Source organism: Pezoporus wallicus, unplaced genomic scaffold (assembly GCF_028554395.1).
Source record: "Pezoporus wallicus isolate ANWC-B61680 ecotype Strahan unplaced genomic scaffold, APGP_CSIRO_Pwel_v1 contig_7339, whole genome shotgun sequence".
Classification (NCBI taxonomy): Eukaryota; Metazoa; Chordata; class Aves; order Psittaciformes; family Psittacidae; genus Pezoporus; species Pezoporus wallicus.
The window spans coordinates 122666-142476 of NW_026636333.1; the positions used below are offsets into that span (position 1 = coordinate 122666).

The 19811-nt window shown below is 43.4% G+C and overlaps 1 protein-coding gene across 1 annotated transcript in view; it reads right to left on the reverse strand.

The window, feature by feature from the left end:
- Positions 1-375: 375 nt before the first annotated feature.
- PARP1 (poly(ADP-ribose) polymerase 1) overlaps positions 376-19811 on the reverse strand; it is a 31853-nt gene continuing 12417 nt past the window's right edge. Inside the window, exons 6-23 of the mRNA XM_057400022.1 lie at positions 19665-19781; positions 18633-18809; positions 18087-18228; positions 16444-16584; positions 15518-15760; positions 14697-14765; positions 13571-13703; positions 12506-12701; positions 11116-11244; positions 7762-7845; positions 6855-6977; positions 5630-5758; positions 4798-4896; positions 4116-4268; positions 3719-3846; positions 3304-3365; positions 2098-2212; positions 376-742 (exon numbers count right to left, since the gene is read on the reverse strand). Coding sequence (XP_057256005.1) covers positions 661-742; positions 2098-2212; positions 3304-3365; positions 3719-3846; positions 4116-4268; positions 4798-4896; positions 5630-5758; positions 6855-6977; positions 7762-7845; positions 11116-11244; positions 12506-12701; positions 13571-13703; positions 14697-14765; positions 15518-15760; positions 16444-16584; positions 18087-18228; positions 18633-18809; positions 19665-19781 — 2322 coding nt within the window. The 3' untranslated portion in view covers positions 376-660. The remainder of the gene's footprint in view (positions 743-2097; positions 2213-3303; positions 3366-3718; positions 3847-4115; positions 4269-4797; positions 4897-5629; positions 5759-6854; positions 6978-7761; positions 7846-11115; positions 11245-12505; positions 12702-13570; positions 13704-14696; positions 14766-15517; positions 15761-16443; positions 16585-18086; positions 18229-18632; positions 18810-19664; positions 19782-19811) is intronic.

Genomic DNA, 19811 nt, shown 5'->3' on the forward strand with positions numbered 1-19811 from the left:
CTGGAAAGTCCAAATTTTCATCTTGCCACGACTTCCTGAAACATGACTACAGATTTCAATATCTGGCATTTGATCTTGAGAGAGAGATATCATGTTTTAAGAACATTCTGCCAAATACATTTAAATCGTGACTCAAACCCAAAACAATGTGGAAGCTGTGAAACATAAAGCTGTTAGTATGAAATTAGCTTTTATTTTTTACCTCAAAATAAGTGAACATTTCTCATTTATTCCAATGAAAACTGAAAAAGAGTATCTTAAACAAGAGGGAACCTTAACAGAGCAAATACCACAAACAACCTCAAGTTCCTTTAGTTGCTATTGCCCAGCTCTGTTTGTCTAAAACACAAGCTTAATTTTTTTTTGGGGGGAGGGGGGGGGAGAGGTAAGTTTGCTCAATTAAAAGAAACACTTGAAACCCCCCAAATTAGAAGTGGTATATAACAAAACCAGGTACTTGTTCTCATCACAATTCAGGTCCATGTGTTGCCACATGTTTATATAAAACTTTCACTAAGTGTTGTACTAAATAGGACTTAGTAACCTCTTCTGCAGGTTAGCTCTTGGTGTCTTGGGACGAGAAGTCAATGCGTAAGCATGTCAGAAGTCAACGCTATAGTGTAACTACAGTATATCTCTAACAGGGCTTCTAAATACTGTTCACCAAAGTGATGTCTTATAGTTGAATTTCAGTTTCAGCAGGTACTTCAGATTCACCTGAGCAACGTCATACACAATATATCTGGGAAGAATGTTAAGGAATAACCACAGTTGCTGATACTGGTAATAACACAGAAAAATCTGAAACCACAGTCAAACTTCACCTTTGCACTTGTGTTACCACACAGCTGCCCATGTGATTAAGCAGTTCTAACTGCTCAAACCACAGATCTTTAAATTTGACTTCTCTCTGAATCTGAAAATGTTTTATGCAATATTTAGAAACAAACAACTAACAGTAACATGGAGAATTAAGGATAGTGCAGCAGGAATCCTGAGTGACAGACAGGTGAAGATTAGTTTTTGCCAGCCAGAGCCATAACGCACATCATCTCTTGCACCATCTAAACAATGGAGCAAGGTAGCCTAGATGAGATCTGCAGTTACAGACCTGGCATCTGCAGTTATAATTGCAGCTCTGTTGCTGCTTTCCAGCACAAAGTCATTAATGTCCTTTTAATTTCCCACTAAACCCCCCCCCAAACTGGGATCACAGAGAAGAGCTCTACAATGGTTGGCAGGGCTTGCACATTCCATCACTGCATCACACAGTCCCAGCTCATCTATTTCTCAATGCTTTAGGGGTCAAACTTACCTCCAGTCCCAAATTCAGGTGAAAAGCATCCCCACTACATACAGTGTAAACCAAAATGAATACACATCATGTTACCTCAATTAACTAGCTCAATAAGAGAGAAAACAGTTTCTGCACAACTCAGAGGTTGTATTAACAGGTTATCTCTGCTTCACTAGCAGTGAAGAGACTGACCTGGGACCTTAGACATCATATACCCCTATGACCATTGAGCACACATTAATTTGGGGGCATTTGCCTACAAAGAGGCTTAAGGGCTGCATCTCTGATGGGCATCTCAGGTTTACCTCAATACTTGCAAAGGGTCTGGGGAACATAAAGAAGCTGTGTGATGAGAGACTCCCATCAAGCCACAGAGCTGGCTCCATCATCTCCTCCTGGCCAAGCTGGCCAGCCACAGCACCACAAGGAAGAAACCGGACTGCAGAGATGTGAAGCCACAGGCTGCATTCCCCCACTCCTTGGCTGGCATGTCTCTGAGCAAGACACTACTGGGCAGTGTTGCCTGGCCACTCCAATGCCTCCAGGTACTGGGTCCTGTTGTCTCAACAGCTATTTCCTACGTGTATTCTTCCCTCTTTTTGCAGGGTGACCATTTAAGTGTGAAGACTGTAAAATCATCTCCCTTGGAGAAGAGACTAAATTGTTTGTGAGCACTCCCAAGCAGATCTAAAAGAAGCAAAACCACAGTGTGCCAAAACTCCTGGGTAGCATTAGTGAGGTGCTGCTAAACTCAGCAACACTCAAACACAGCGTGCAGCCAACACAATAGCAAAGGATACTCATTATACAGAAGACAGGTATCATTAATTCCTGTTGAGATCCCATTCCCTAAGGGGACCTCTACACCACCAAGGGTGGTAGTGGCTGTGGGATCGGGTGCTGTTTTGCCCAAGCCTAGAGAGGGAAAGAACATTAGTTACAAATCTAGGATGCAAACGCAGACTTTGCACATACAGAAAATGACTCATCAGCCAAATATTACTTCACATACATTTTCAAATGCTGATCAAGCGCAAAGTGTGTCTTAAAAAGACTACAGAGAACACAGCCTGTTTATTCAGTTCAGCATCACCAGACTTTTGGCGGTCATGCTCTGCTATCTTAAAAGTCCGAATTTCAGACTTCTGGCTGTTTAATTGTCTAATCTGTATGATCAAAGCTAAACCAGAGCAGACTTAAAGCTTTCACATCCTAGGTCCATTACTGGAAACATGCACATTGTAGCATTTTCAGAGAAATACAGCAAACCAATTCTCATTCTCTTCAAACTCTTTGATACGAATCTGGTTTGACATCCATAATCGTGTGAGTAGTATGAAAAAAAATGCTAATCACATTTTATTCTATTTTGGACAACTGATTTTTAAGCCTCTCAAAATGAATAAAGAAAAGCCACTCATTACTGAATGTTACTGTCCTCACTCCCCTGTTTCAGAACAGAAGACAGTCACGCTCACCATTTCTTTTGCTTGAATTAGAGCTAAGTCTTTTCTCTCATCTTTTTCAGGGTAATACACTGACACATATTGCAGATAGAAGTGTAATGAGAACAGCTGTTCCATCTGAACTTCCATTCTCAGCTTTTCCCTTCTCTCCAAGCTTCTAAGGCACTTTGAAAGCTAAACAATTATTCTTCTGATCTATCAAACTTCTCATCTTTCTTCTAAAATACACAGTATTGTTAGGATGAAAGCGAGTAAAAAGTCGAAGAGCGCACTTTACATTTTCTCTTGTGTAATATCAAATGAAAGATTCCTCCTGAACTCCAGGCAACACATTAACTTTGGTCGTAACATTCAAAGTGCACCAACTCCCATCTCAAAACACCACATACACATATAAAGATGCAACTCTACAGCAACATTATGCAAACTCTTAAAGGAAGTACAGCTCCTAAATTACTATAGTTCTCTCTGCTAAGCAGAGAGCCATAATGTGAGTTTGCCATCAATAACAGATTACTAGTGGCAACTACTAATGCTTACCTTTCACACTGTGCTTTCCCTTGGGCAATTTTGTGATGTGAGAAGCATTCTTTAGCTCATACCTGGACAGCACAAAGAACACAGAATAGCATTTTATATTTGTCTTAAATTACCTTGGTGAAAAAAAATCACATTTCAGGCTTCAGTTTATTGTGAGTTAATATAAAGTTGATTCAGATTCTAGTCTTCTGGACTTAACAGCCTTTGTTACTAACTTTAATTATATTGGCATTTGATATATATTATTCATATATAAAATCATACATATATATCTCAAGCACAATATTCTAAGACCTGTTAAAAATGATGTTTCTCTCCACCCAGCACCAAATAGCTCTCATTTTAAGAAAATCAAAGTCTTCTTCGAAGAAATAACACATAGTCTTTCTTCATATACTCTTCATAAGTTACTTACATATTTCCAAGGGCAACTTCACCCAGTAGTATTAAGCCTATGGGATCAGCTTGAGATGTGTGACAGTAGTTGGCACTCTTGGATACCATGTCTGCAAAATAGATGCCCTTCCCAAACATGTAGCCAGTCTGCAAGCAGAAAAACAGAAACCCAAAAGATTGGGACAATAAAACACAAAGGCAGCATTAAATCCACCTGGGCTCCCAGCAGAGCAAAACTGCAACTCAAGCTCTTGTGGGCACCAGTCAGAACCCCACTCTGGACACAAAGTGTTGTCTGCATGCTGGGAGGTAACACTGTGCCCGCCCCACACGGAAATCCTCCCATTTAGATTGCCTCTGACTGCGACCACCGCTGGGCACAGGGATGTAGGAGCAAGAGAAGCTGTTTCACATACCACAGGAGCCTCAGGGGGAGCTATCCGGAGACCCTGGGAGAGGATACCAGCGAAGTTGGTGGTGCGGGAACCATGCCACAGCAACTGGCGATTGTGAAGCTGCTTAAATGGCTTGTAACGCTGGCTCTCCCCTTCACGCTCAATCCTGAAGATCTTCAGGTCAGAAAGGGATAGAACAAAAAGAACAACTGAGCAAATAAAGTGTTACCTTCACGGATCTAAACCATCCCATCCACAATACACACTAATCTGCTAGGAAAATTGATCTGGATGGTTTTAGTACTTGCAGTTTGCTATGTCACGTTAGCAAAAAGGAGGCAGCATCAATCACACAGTACTTGTTATTGATTAGTTCTCTGCCTGCCCTCTGTATTTTCATTGAGACCATAATTTTCTGAGAAGTCATTAAATGAGCTAAGGCTCAATTTGAGATGATTACTCCTCCACCTCCTTTTGAGGCCAATTAAATGAAAATAAGAACACATCCCCAAAGAGACCTCAGTAAGCTTAGATTCATCTCTGCTTAGGCTTTTTCTATTCAATAGCAATTGGCTTATCAAAGTATCCCTTCAAGAAAGGAAACTGGAAAAGCTACTCAAGAATAAAGGCAAACAGCAAACCAGTAAGTCAACTTAGAAGAGTTCATCTTCACAAAATTAAACCCCAGTACTGCCCAACTTACATCCACAACTTTGAGATCATACGCGTTGTGAGTAGCAGCATGAGTATTTTTCACATACTGTTTAATAATCTTGGCTTCTTCTGAATCTTTGTCAACAACCTGCAAAGAGGCAAACGAGAGAAGTTTCTTTAGCATACAAACTACCAGGGTTCTTACAACATGAGACATCCATCCTATGCTTGCAACTCTCCATTTTAAGCCTCTTTTGTAGTTTTGGTGGAAATATATTCCCAGCTAGCGAAGAGGTACAGGTATACAGACAGTGTATGAGACAGGAAGGCACCTCTGGAAACTGAGATGATTTTCAACTCCCCTGCTCAAAGCTGCAGCAGCTGGGTGAGGTTGCCAAGGACCGAGTTCAGTCAGGCTTTCAACACCTCCAAGAATGGAGCCTCCACAGCCTTTCTAGGCAACCTTTTCCAGTGTCTGTTTGCTGTGAGTGGTCAGAGAAGAAAATATGAACCAAACACTATCAACAACAGAAGCTTTTCTTTTGTTTAAATGCAGTTTCCTGTATTTCAAATTGTGCCCTTTGCCTCCTGTCACTGGAAACCACTGAAAAGAGTCTGCCTCTGTCTTCTTTACTCCCTTCCCCAACCAGACATTCATAAACATTAAGAAGATATCCCTCAAACCTGCTTTCTCCAGGTTAAAAAGCTCCAGCTCTCTCAGTATCTCTTGTACAACACATGCTCTAGTCCCTTAACCACCACAGCTGTCCTTCACTGAAATTATGCCAATACATCTGTCCACTTACAGTTGGTATGATTTGCTATACTCCAAACTAACAGGATATCAGCTTGTAGTCAGTCACTCATTTCATTTCCTTTACCTTAATATCAGTTCGAAGTTTTTCATAGTTGATGTCAATTGGGTCTTTATCTCCATCTTCATTTCCACCTCTGAGAAGGCTGTAAGCGACCTCAATATCAAGCAAGTTGTCCAACATCTGCACTTTGGCCTGGATAATTTCAAGAGGTTATTTTACTTGTGCCTTTGACATGGTCAGAGAAGAATCACAGAATAGTTAGGGTTGGAAAGGACCTTAAGATCATACAGTTCCAACCCCCTGCCATGGGCAGGGACACCTCACACAAACCATCTCCCCCAAGGCTCTGTCCAACCTGGTCTTGAACACTGCCAGGGATGGAACATTCACAGCTTCCCTGTGGCAACCATTCCAGTGCCTCACCACCCTAACAGGAAAGAATTTCTTCTTTATATCCAATCTAAACTTCCCCTGTTTAAGTTTTAACCCATTACCCCTTGTCCTGTCACTACAGTCCCTAATGAAGAGTCCATCCCCAGCATCCCTATAGGCCCCCTTCAGATACAGGAAGGCTGCTATGAGGTCTCCACACAGCCTTCTCTTCTCCAGGCTGAAGATTCCCAACTTTCTCAGCCTGTCTTCATACAGGACATGCTCCAGTCCCCTGATCATCCTCATGGCCTCCTCTGGACTTGTTCCAACAGTTCCATGTCCTTTTTATGTTGAGGACACCAGAACTGCACACAATACTCCAGGTGAGGTCTCACAAGAGCAGAGTAAATGGACAGGATCACCTCCTTTGACCTGCTGGTCACGCTCCTTTTGATGCGGCCCAGGATACGGTTGGCTTTCTGGGCTGCGAGCGCACACTGAAGCCTGCTCATGTTCATTTTCTCATGGACCAACACCCCCAAATCCTTCTCCCAGGTACCTCTGGAATACCCCCCTATTAAAGTCTATGTGAATCACTGGTCATGCACTGCTCTCTAACAACACAACAACCCTACCTTTTTTCTTTAAACATATATATATATATACTTAAAATATATTACAACACACACACACATACACATATTTAAGCCGTAACATATAACTTATCTTCCAATACTTCAGACATATAATTGTTTGTGTACCCACATACATGCACATAAACAAAACAGTATTCTGAAGAAAAACAAGCTTAACCTCATGACATTAAAGTAAGACTTAAAGCCTCACACATTCTCTCTGCTGGATGCCTGGTATCAGACCTGTTCCCTGCACACAACATACTGTTTCCAGTCGATACCTGAATGTATTCCAGGTTGTTTAGGAGAGGTGGTTTCTTCATCCCAAAGTCATGAGGAATCAGAGTATAGAAGCGGTTGGAGAGGTCCAGGATCTGGGATTCTGAACCACTGTCAGAAACTGCCTAGACAAGACAACAAGCACCAAAGAGTAAGACAAGTCTCCGTAGCAATAGACACACAAGATACTTGAGGACTAACACAGAAACAGCAATACATATAGTGCTAATGCTGAAACTCTCACAGGACTAAGAAGAGCAATTCTGTTTGTTTTGCATGCAGTAAGTCACAGCACTTGCACTGAAATACACAGAACTTCTGGTATGAGAGAAATCTAGTGGGGATTATCTTTCTGGAAGGCAAAATAAAGGCTTCTGGATATGGAAGTGGTGCATGTCCTTGGTAAGATTCTGATCTACTCTAACAACTGAAGTAAAACTTCCTGTACCTCTGCTTTGCCAGGGAGCCCATGATAAAAAAAAAGGGACTTGCTGGTACACTTTTACAAGCAGCACAGGCAATACCATGTAGTAATTCTTGGAATTGTCCAGATCATGATGTGTAAATACAGTAAATGTCATCAAAGCAGACCCTTTCCTGTGCCAATTTAAGCTTTATTCTCATCCTCTAACAGACTTCTCTGGGGTGGAAACACCAGCTCCATTTGCTTAATTGCCATCTATGTCTGGCTCAGCCTGAAGTTCGTGCTACAAAGGTGTGAAAGGTACAAGTACTGCCCAAACTCGTACAACAGTGAAGGGAACTGACTGCCTACCCACGGAAGCCACATCCTCTTCTCCAGCTAGAGAGAGCACAAATCTTTATACACACAGCTCAGCATTCACCCCACACTGAGCCCAGAACAACTTCTGAATTCCCTCTCTGCTCTAACATCTCTTTCATGCTCACCTGCTGAACCTCATTGAGGATGGAGTATGCACTCTGGATCTGCCTCTTGCTCAGTTTTCCCAATGGCATCTTCTGCAGGTCAATCTGATGAAGATTTAAATGATTAAACTAGGATTTCATTACATTGAAACTACAGAATTCCCTCACTGGTTTCTAGGGAGCTGATCTCTCCATCCTGGTAGGACTGACCACACATTTCAGACTTGGTATTAATCTCTGTGGATCCAGGGATTATGTCAGAAGGACAGTGCATGATACTGAGAAGACATCCCGTATACAAAGGAACACTGCAATAGGAAACTGAGCATACATGCTAGAGCAACACAAAAATAGCATACCAAGCTTCTGTTTTGAAGTTTAATATTAACCTGGTGTCAGATGCATTCCTCAATCACTTCAATAACCATATGGTTCAGGCTGGCAAAGAAACAAACTGAATGAAGTAATTCTTATTCCCAAGATCATAATCTTATTCATAAGATACAAAAACTTTACCCAACAGTTATCAAGGGTCAAATGCAAAGAGGTTGCAAGATGCTTCATATTCATTAATGGAAAACAAGCAACCAAAAAGAAAGCAACTAAGTTAAAAGTGATGTCTTGGTTGCCTGCGTTTACCCACTGATTTAATTTATATGTTGCTTTTGTTTGTGTATTGATGGATCTTGGAAGAGTTTTGGATTTGTATTAAATCCCTGCATAGTTAAGGACCATCTGAATGCACAAACATTTGCCAAAAGTCAAGTCCAATGGAGTCGTTTACAAAGATCATACATACACCCTCTGAACTCTTGATAGGACTCACCATCCACCCTGCAGGTCAAACTAGCTTTTACTTAACTTGATAGGTTTAAGATTCGGCTCAAGGACAGAAGATCCTGTGAAACCACGTATATGGCTTACTGTCCAGGTAAGTTCCACGTTATTTATTCACTGTGGAGCTAGGAAACCCAGCAAATCTCCTCTTCAAGCTGAACTCAGAAGGTTCTTCCAAGTAACACAGCCTGGTGTGAAAACCCTGAAGTGATTTTGCATGGAGATTTCCACACTGTACTGGGCTTAGAACTTTAGCTGCTAAGCATACATAAAGCCAGATACTAAGAAAAAACAAGATGGACTGCAAGAGAGGAGACACTTCAAAACTGACCACGTTTTGGGCACACAAGACACATGAAGCTGAGATTAAAAACCTAATGAAAACCAACCTGCAATAGACTTGTAGCTCCCAAACTTTTGGGGCAAATTCTTTCATGTTGAGTGCCATACATCCATTTATTAGCTGACAAGTCAAAGTGAAATGGGCCATTTAACTGGGATGTGCAAATAGCTGCAGACACCTATACTAGCTGTTAAGTCATATAAACATATAAACTAACACACAGATGCACTAACACATAAACACTAACACCTATAAACTAACGCATCCCCCAAAAATGTGATTTAGGAGAAGTACATCTCCTACAGACCCCACAAACAGCTAGAGGGTTAGAGCTTGTGTCTCCTTTGACTCATGGGAGGTGAACAGAGCCAGCCTCTGAAATAAAGCTAAACTGCATCCAAAGCTTTATCATTAGAGGCATCAAAAGAACACAGCAGCCAAAGGGCTGGGTCTAAAATAGCAGCACTGCAATTACTGCCAGATGCACTGAGGGCAACATGAGGAATTAGCTCCACATCACAGACGTGCGCACCAATATGTCAGGGAGAGACTAGGGAGATGTTTGCCTTCCACCCAGGCACAGCACTGAAACAGACTCAGCCCTCTGGCCATTTGATGTAAGGCAAAGACAGAGAATTGCAATAAACTCCTGTATGCTCGGGGAGGTAAAACTCTTGAAAACTGTATTAGATGCAGGAAGAGAAATGCATCAGATAAATCTATTGTTGTTTAAGGGAAAGACTTAAGAGTTTGCTACAGTTTTGGGAGAGTGGGAGTGCCTGGATGGAATGAACTAGTTGAGACCAGGCTGATTAAAGGAACCAAGTAGCCATTTCCAGAGGATGCACAGAAACCTCTAACCAGGAAAACCATTATTTCCTCTAACAGAAACCAGCTGTTTGGCAGCAGCAGCAGCACAGGAAGATATATCTAATGGGAAGACAGGCCCATCTGGACTCCCAGGTCTGCTATAGATCTGCAGATGGTGTGAATTAAGACAGTATCAACAGAGTTCTACAAAACCAAGTTACATAAGATGATGATCAGTTCAGAGTCTTCAGCCAGTTCCAGCTACAAGGAATTATTAATATTTCAGAAGACTTTGATGTAAAAAACCCACTGAAGATACACAATTAACCCAAGGGACTACAAAATGTTGGGCAAGCCATCTGAAAGCTTGAAGATAAGCTACACAAAATGGAGCAAAGCCTGTTCTGAAAAGTAGATACACCAAATACTGATACAGAGGGCAAACAGCTGCTTAAATATGAAGTCTTAGGGCAGGATAACTAAGCTGGCTGAAGAAAACTGGAATTTGTTATTTAGAATTAACCCAGCTTGAATGGCTGCATTAACACAAACTGCAGGATCTCCAAAAACCAGTAAAACACTTTCTATGCAAGGAGAGACAGATAATGCTACCAGGTGACTGACTCTCTGAAAGCTTGTTAGAAGCACACATCAAGGAGTGTGGAAGAAGGAACAGATGAAAATAGGGTATTATTAGAACAAACGAGAAACACAACAATAAAGGAAACCTGAAACTGGCCCTGTTCAGAACAGGATCTGGACTTTGTAAAGGCACTTCATCAGTGCATGTATCATCTGGCAGGTCTTCTCAAGTCTGACCTGCATGCTCATTTGCTACCTAAATTAGTGGCAGTACTGCCCCTCCACCTCAAAATATGGTCCACCACTCACAAAAAGAGAAGTGCATCAGGCCTCACGTCATGAGCAACCTGGTTATCTGTTAGTACCTTAACAGTCTTAAGGGCATTCACTGAACAGTGGTCACAATGTATGTGTCGCTGGGAGGAAAAACCCAGCAAAACCCACGAAACAGCCCCAAAACAACCATCACCCAAGGAACAAACAAACAAAACCTCCAACCACATAGAATGACTGCTGATCCCAGGACCAGCAGATGAGTTTCTCACAGGCATTGCTAAACTGAAGACACCGATACAGACATTCTGCACTGAAGAACAAAGAATGCACCCCTGTTTTATGCGTGTATCATAACTAAGTTATTGCTTCCAGTGCTTGGCAAATTCTGGTCATGCTCTTGCCCTTATTTTAAGGCTGATCTAAAACTCACACTGGCTTTGGAGAAGTATGATGCATTGCAAAGAACCTCCTTCCAGCTGTGAAAGTCTGATGGTCGGAAGTAAAGGCACATGAATGTGTGTACCCACCTCAAATTCCACCATCGCTTTCTTCATGCTCTCCACGTCAAAGATCATCTTAATAAGGTCTTGGATTGGCTTAGCCAGTTTTGATTTTGTCCCAGCACCTACTGTCAGTTTCCTGACAGCTTCTTCATCCTGGAAGGTAAAAACAGTGCCAGAATTAGCAAAATCACAAAGGATAAAAGTAACAGGCTGGCTGCCATGGTAACAAAACCAATTGAGCGTATGCATACTATGACTAGCCTGAAGTTCATGGGAGCGTGGGACATTGCTCTGACATTTTGGAACAAAGTGGGTTTAAAAATCCACCTATTCAGTAATTTGGCACATGTTATTTCAAGAGGTGTAAAACACAAGTAGAATTAAGGGAATAGGAACTTTCTGTGCATCTCTGCTTCACCTCAAGCAAGGGCGTTAATTACCTTTTCTGCAAGCTTTCTGCTGCATAGAGACCTTGATATGAAAAAATGACTGTTTACTTTGCTGCCTTCATGACAAAATAGAGATGTAATAACTACTTCCACCGAGTTTTTGTGATAAAGTCTGTCACAGATGAGTACAGGAATCATCAATTAGCCATAATACCATCTACATGCTTCCACGGGTAGAGCAATAAAACATCTGCAGATGCTTCAGAATACCACTGTACACTGCAGCGTAACAGCCACTTTGCCATTGCAACAGTCAGATTTCCAGAAATAAAGCTAAGCATTAAGTACTTCACACTGAAAGATGACAGCCAGTAATTTGGCCAGAGAAAAACGCAATAGCTGGAAATACATTCTCTAGTTCTTATGCTATTAACAGCATTCAACTATTTAATCTGAAATCGGTTTAAGTTATGGGTATGCCTTTAAATAAACACACAAAACTGCAGTGGGTAGAAGGAACAGAATTCTTATTTAGCTTAGTTGTCTAAATAGCCAAATCTTACTGGCAAGGAATAACTCCTCTTTCTCAGCCTGCTCATTAAGTGCACTAAGCAGAACTCTGCATAGGAGCTGCTTCAGCATTTGGATGGATTTTGGATACAGAGGACATATGAGAAGTGTCTATTTTAACTAAAGGAAAACAGTGTTTTCAGACAGGACGTATGTGAGATGGCTGCTGAATTAAGTTCAAATTAACATCCTTAAATCTACAGAGCAAACAGGAATGAGCACTCAAGGGACTTCAGACTTGACAATGGAAATCTACTTAGTTTCCCAACGTATCTATTTCAATGCATGACACTCACTGATCTACAGCCTTTTCTGTAGCAGAGAAGATGCAGTAGTTGCACCTGCACTTCACTGTTCAGGTTTGTTAAGTGTGACCCAACAGGTAGCGCAGAACACAACAGCCATAGCAAAGCAGCTCAGCAATGCTCCGCTGGGTACAGGGACATTTCAGTTACCTGTCCATAATCGATTTCCAGCGGGTAGAACTTCTTGGGATATTTAGTGAAGTTCTTTGAATGCCAAGAATTGCCAGTTTTCTCTTCATACAAATTCAGGAAGTGTTCAACAGCATCTTCTTTTGATGGCATCTGCTCCAGCTTATTACTCCCGATTACAGTGCCCACACGACCCCAAGATCTGAACACCCAGTATCTAGAGAAGTGAAACACCAGATAAACATAGACATAGGGTACCTCTAGCTTCAAATCTCAGTCCTAATGAAACTGATCCTGCAACAACCATGCATGCAAATCAGCCATTTCACACCACTGAGTTCATGGAAGACCTTCTCTATCAGCGACTGCAGAAGAGCAACACAGAGCGTACATCCAAAAACAGGTGTGAAGAAGTGCCCAGTGTTAACACATCAGGCCTGCAGCCCCTGAGCATAAATGAGTGCACAGCAGGAAAAGAGAGAATACTATCTCTTCAGTCTTGAATGTTTCACAGACACCAATCTTCAGACTATTAGGGTCATATATTTGAAAACTAAACTCAACGCATCTTTAAGCCTCAAGTCCCAGAGCTCAGATTTTCAGAGAACCCATAAGTAACTCAAGTATTTGTGTTACTGACACCACCTTGGTGCTGCTTCTGTATTTCAAAGGCAGCCACCCTTGACTCCACCACCCTTGGAGGTGAATAAGCTCCACCCTTGTCACAGGTTGCAGGAATGAACACTACCACATGCAATTCTACAAGCTTATTCACCTCCAAACTTTGGCTTTGTCAACACCACAAAGAAATGTCTCCACGGAGTGCAGACATCTCCATGGGTAGTTTGTTTTTAGTTGTTTTGTAGGTTTTAGTGGCTTGAGGGAGTTTTTTGTGGTGTTTTTTTTTAATGAATATGCCTATCTATACTTCCTCACAAACACATTTTCACAGAACCCTAGAATGGTTTGGGTTGGGACGGACGTTAAAGATCATCCAGTTCCAAACCCCTGCCATGGTCAAGGACAAAATCCAGTACTTACTGGAAAAAGGTGAACAAAAGTCTTTCTAGATAAGACTAAACCCACCTGTTCTCTCTGTCATCCTCCAGCAGCTGCAGTTTGTAATAGGAATTTGTTCCTTTCACAATATCTACAAGGCCCAGGGTTGCACTAAAAATCTTTCCACCTTTTTCAAAGACATGAGCAGAATCCTCCAAACCTACAAAGAAATAAATCAGAACACAGAGGAAGTTACCACTTTAGGTCTTTCTCCTGCACTCGTGCTCACCCAAGTGTTTCATGAAGTAGCGTGACTCTTAAGAGAAACACCATAAGATTGGTGATCACATGCTCATTCAGAACTACTTGAAGCATGTTTTCTTTTTAGTAAGTGGTGAGCACACACTTTCAAATACACTGAAGTGAATATCAAGCCTAACTGGTGGGGAAAAGTAACTTTTTATAAAGGACCATCTAACATCTATGTTTAACACTGCGTGACCGGATGAAGGAATTCTCAAGAGAGGTACAGCTCTGCAGGTGCCACATTAGCAAATGAACTGAAAAAACAAAGGCTGGCCTTGGATGCAGCATGAATTCTCAGAACAACATCCATGCACTGTATGTTTGGAGAACAACATCAGCTGCTCCCTGAAGAGTCCAGGGGCAGATGCTCACACCAGACCTATGATCTCTGCCAGCTGCACCTTTATGCACCCCACTGACAGATGCTCCTGAAGCTGAACAAGGTCCACACCTTAGTGCAAGTGGTCCTTCTAAAAGCTGCTCTGGAATATCCACCTCTGGATGCCAAACCATATAGAATCATAGAATACTTAGGGTTGGAAAGGACCTTAAGATACAGTTCCAACCCCCCTGCTATAGGCAGAGACACCTCACACTAAACCATATCACCCAAGGCTCCGTCCAACCTGGTCTTGAACACCGCCAGGGATGGAGCATTCACAACCTCCCTGGGCAACCCATTCCAGTGCCTCACCACCCTAACAGAAAGAATTTCCTCCTTATATCCAATCTAAACTTCCCCTGTTTAAGTCTGAACCCGTTACCCCTTGTCCTATCACTGCAGTCCCTAATGAAGAGTCCTTCCACAGCAAAAAAAAAAACATGTCTTCAAAAAAATCACTTTGTTTTTACGGAACCCTTACCCTCCCACAGAAACACACATCCTGAAGACTCTGTTATCACTCACCAGAATCGGGATCTACTGCTGCTCCACCCTTAACTGTTAGCTTCATTTTCTTTTCAGACTTGCTAGGTCCTGCAGAGAGAGGTTTTTTTTTTCACTGGAATCAGCATTTAAATCCTCCATTTGCATAATTATCACCCTAAGGAGACTTTAAATTGGGTTCCCAGTACATGAGCACAATGACTCCAATGGCATTTTTTACCTGGCTTTAGCAGCTAATTCACAGCCCCCACCCCGCCAATTAAATGAAAACCAGGATCTCCCCACATTCTGTCTCCTTCCTCCTGGGTGGGCCTTCTGCTTCCCAAGGGATGGGCCATAGCATTTTTTCACCTGCAGAGCAGATAAAAGTCACGTCTGTGGTTGTGTTTAGGTGGACTTCAAAAACCTTACGGGGCATGTGGGGTGCTCAGTCCCAACGGAGATGGTACTGCTCTGAGATACATACCAATTGTATGAGAGAAACCTACACTTGGAAGACACGGAGAAGAAGGGATTCCAAAAATAGGCAAGCAGATCCAATGGTTCTGTTCACCATCCAGCATTAATAATGCAAGCTCACTATGGCATTGGTCAGGAGTGCCATTGGTGTTGGACAGTTTTGCTCCTCTGTTAAAAACATGTTATGTTCTAAACCAAGTAGAACAAAGTGTCACTGCTCTGGACCCCAGTATCCTCCCACCTGAAGTCTCATGATTTAAACTCATTATGAGAAAAAGGGCAGAGAACTCAAGGAAAGGGCAAGGATAGGCTATACCCAGATTTGCTTTGTGCATGCACAGCACTGAACAGGCCTGTGGAGAAACAACTGCTTTGTTCATCACCTTGTTCCTCTTTGACCTTCCCAGCACTTTTCATGCTTGAGGGCTTGCTGCACTTCCCATCCACAGCCATTTCCTCGTGCTCCATTTTCACCTCTGCACCCCAAGGTGAAAGCGCATGGAGAGAAACGAGCTCCTGAAAGTCCTTGCTGGAGGATTTCACATCCTGAAGAAACCCCTCTGAGACCACACGGACTTTGGCCTCCTTCACCTCTTCCATCTTCTTGCTCATTTTCTCCACATCCTCTGCAGGGGCAGGGTGGGAAACAGAGGGAAAGAACCCATCAGTACATCAGTGGGGTTTCAAACTTTGACCCTGTAACACTAGTGGAAACACAATTCCACCACATTTTGGATTCACCATGTAGAGCAAAATCCCCATTGTCTCCAAACTGCAGCTTGGGCTACAGCAGGAACACTCCTGTTTTACCTGGCTGCTCTGGCAATCCCCTTCCTGGAGCTGGGCTGGGGCTGGACAGTCCTGGCAGGTAGAAGCAGATCTCCTACCTCAGCAGCCAGTATGCACCTCAACACCAACAGGGAGCAAGAGCAGACCCCAAGCTGCCAGCAGAGAAAACGACTGCCATCAGGCTCCCACAGTCCACAGTAAGCTCTGCAGCTTCTCCAAGGCAACCACGGACACAGCTCCCAGCACCAGTCATGCCAACAAGGGTGGCCTGCATACAGACCTGAGCTGTTGCAGACCCAACAGAGCCTGTCGGCACAACCTGCAGGGTAACTCGCTAGGTAAGTAAAACCAAACAGCACACATCTGTCTTTACCCTTCCAAGCATACTAGGGCATGTGTGCACACAAACCACTCCCATAATCCAAACACTGATCCCCATACAGCTCTGAGGACACATGTGTTCCGTAATCCTCTCAGCTCCGTTACCAGTGCTACCAGTAACCACGGCATGGCTGCTCACTCTGTGTGCTGATGCACAGCGTGGCCTTGTTAGCTGTGGTCGTCATCTTTCCCCCCAGGTCCTCCACAATACTCTTCACCTCCTCCTTGTTCTTTGACAGCTTTCCAAGAACCAGGATCTTCATGTTGGTCAGTGGTTTGTCTAGGTTCGGAAATAACACAGCGTGTTAGCAACAGGCACAGAGCTCCCTGGACAAGGAACAAGCACAAAGGGTCAGCATCCCCACACTGAGCACTGTCAGCCCAGCTGGCAGGGACACAAGGGTCCAAGCAGGTCCCCTTCACCACAGCTCAGCACCCACCAACAAACAGAAGGGGTGGAAGACAGGGAAGAGGCATATGTAGGCACATTATTTGCCTGACAAGTTTTTGTTTGTTTTAAATGTCTGCTTCAGCTCTGTGCTACCAGACTGTCCTCTGCTTCCCTCTTCTTTTGATGCCTGGACAGCATGGAAGAAACTCGCTGCAAGATGAAAGCTCCTGCTTCTTCAAAAGGAAATCAGTTTTTGAGGGGCTAAAGAGAGAGAACTGTCTCTCAAGCAACAGTGTTCCTACACTGCAGCATGTTCGAGTCTTGATCTTACAGACAGTACAAGGTTGTAGCATGCAAACTCCATAACAAGTCAGGAGCAAACTGGTAGCCATCTGAGGTGCCATCATGTCATCGTGTTAACACTTTGCAATGCAGCGGGGTCCAGGACATGGTAAGTAGAGTACATCTGCACTACTAAAAATAAATGCTATTAACTCTGGTTGACCAACTGAGAGTTTTGTTTCCTCTTCTTCCTCCAGCTCAGATTAGTTAGGTTGCTAGCAAACAAAGTAACCTGGTTTTAATTCTGGTCAATGTTTTGAGTTTAGTTTTAGGGCACACTGGAATCAGAGCCAAGACCTGGGTCATGTAATTTCCATCACTAAAATAACATTATATGGCTAAAATGAGCTGTGCAGAATTATTCCCACCCTTTTCACCAAGGAACAATACTCCCCTGCTCTCAAAACTGTGGCCAAGGCTATCAAGGCTGAATAAGAAAGAAGTCAGTATAGGTTGTAGTGGAGAGGCTACATCATCAAAGCATGCAACTCATTCCAACAGCCTACAGGGAATTTCTGGAGTCCAGGTTTTTGTGGGCTGGAGAAGGCATTCCTGTTTTGCATAACAGGAGCCAGTGACTGGCAAGGCCAAATCCCAGTGGAGGATTTAAAAAACAAACCCGAAAAACCTTTTGCCCTTAAAACCTCATACGATGTGGAACATGTGGTGTTATGGAGGTCCCTGGGTGCTCCTCAAGAAACCAAGCAAGAAGGCATTTCACAGCAGGTCTTCCCTGGGACACATTTGGCGACATCAGCCTTTAAGTTTCTGATTCATTTCAAGCATGTAATTTGCTCACCACCACCAAATACCCAAATGAGCTGTTAGAAAACAACCAGCACCTCAAGCCCATGTCCCCAGGCAACCCACCATATCAGGGTCTACCTGCCTGAGGAAGATAAAGCAGGTGAGACCCTGCTCTGCTGTTCTTCATTTACCAGAAGAGCTCTGCCTGCCTGAGGGCAGGAGAATAGCATGCCTGGTCAGGCTGGGAATGGCATTACACACCATGCTGAATGCCACTGACCCATGCCCAGGCAGCTGCTCACCTCTGGGTGCAGACACAGTCTCTGACAAAGGAGCAGATGCAGAGGGAGGAGGCACCGAGTTTGCAGGGGCAGCGTCTGGAGGAAACACCCTGTCCTGCTTCTTACACTTGAACTTCTTCAGGTAAGGAATTTCCCGAAACTCCTGTGGGATGGAAGCATAAGTAGGGCTTAAAACCAACAAATACTATCATAAGATTTAAGGGTTAAGTTGAGGACTGGCCAGATGTTGGCATTTACTGCAGGTCTTGGAAAGTATTTCTGAGACATTCATACTGGTAGGCAAATACCCACTGTACTGAGTGAAGTAAGAGGGTAAATGATGGGTTTCAAATCAAATCAGCAACGTTTCTTTCAATTTAGTGTTACTCAGAAAAATATGATTTAGCTATGCATTAGCTGCCTGCCCCTGGAGGGGTGTAGCTGTTACAGGACTGCCACACTGCTCTCCAGCATCCAACACTGACTGCTGCTTATTGATCTCCTTACGAGGGGTAGCATCAGTTAAGAAACATGCTTCAGATCATCAAATCTGGAGTAAACACCCACCTTTGGGATTACCCAGTCTTTCCTGTTGGGAGTCTGCGTTTTAGCAACACACTTAGTCCAGGCAGTGATATCCCCTGAACAGTAATATGCGTCACTCTTGAACACAAACTGCCCCTTGCACTCCTCGCAGGGAAGCAGAGCTCCAAATGCCATCCCATCTGCTACTCGGTCCAAAATCTAAAGCAACAAAGAATACAAAACAGGTCATGGCAGAAGGAGGCTGGAAGCCCATGTACTACATTACACTGGGATATACAGAAAAGTAACTGTCAGGCTGCTAGCACACAGACACAGATGTCTCCAGTGCTTGCCACATGCACAATGCACATAAACCAAGACTCTTACCAGCACCAATTGATTTTATGATGTGAAGTTTCCCAGGTCACAAAGTATCTGCTCAGACCCCTCCTATTCAGATTCAACATTCAAGGAAGCTGTGCCAGAGCAGCCAAGGAGGAGGCGAGCTACTGCATCTGAGCGCATGAGTAGGTAGGTGGGAATGTAGGCTCAGACAAGTCCTGCTTTTCCTGCCTAGAGAGGATTTCTTGGCCATTCTGAGTCTAGACACTTCCCACATCCCAGCCCACGCTCCTTACCAAGATTCTTAATAAATACAAATACTTCAAGTGATGTGTGGCTCCAACAGAGAGAGCACTTTCACAAGTTACACAAACTGACTGGTTTTAGAAAAGATACCAGGAAGGAATTTGTGCAGGTTTTGTGTCTTTTTGCATAACTTAGCAGTTGAGGGAGGCAACATGAAGTGCCATAAGTAACCTGCACTTGAAGAGCCAGCAAAAACCCCCTAACATGGACCAGAATAGAGGCACATCACTGAGATGAAGGTGCTGAATTCAGCATCACACACAACCACACAGCCCTTCACAAGCAATAGTAACAGCAAGATCATCAGCGTCCTGGGACAAAACGCCTGGGCTTTCTGTATTGTTACGTTAGGAACGGGCTTCAGGCTTGTGGACCTTGCAGCCACACTGGTTTGGGTCAGCTTCACCGATTCAAACCCCAACTCACGGCATTCTCCCCTGAAGGAACTTCCTGCTTGTTGGCGATCAGCAGCTCTTTGAGGTCGTTCGTGGAGCAGACCTTCCTCAGCTCATCCTTGATGCCCCAGATCAGCTCTGTCTGCTCCTGTTGACAAAATCCAGCAGCTTAGCTACG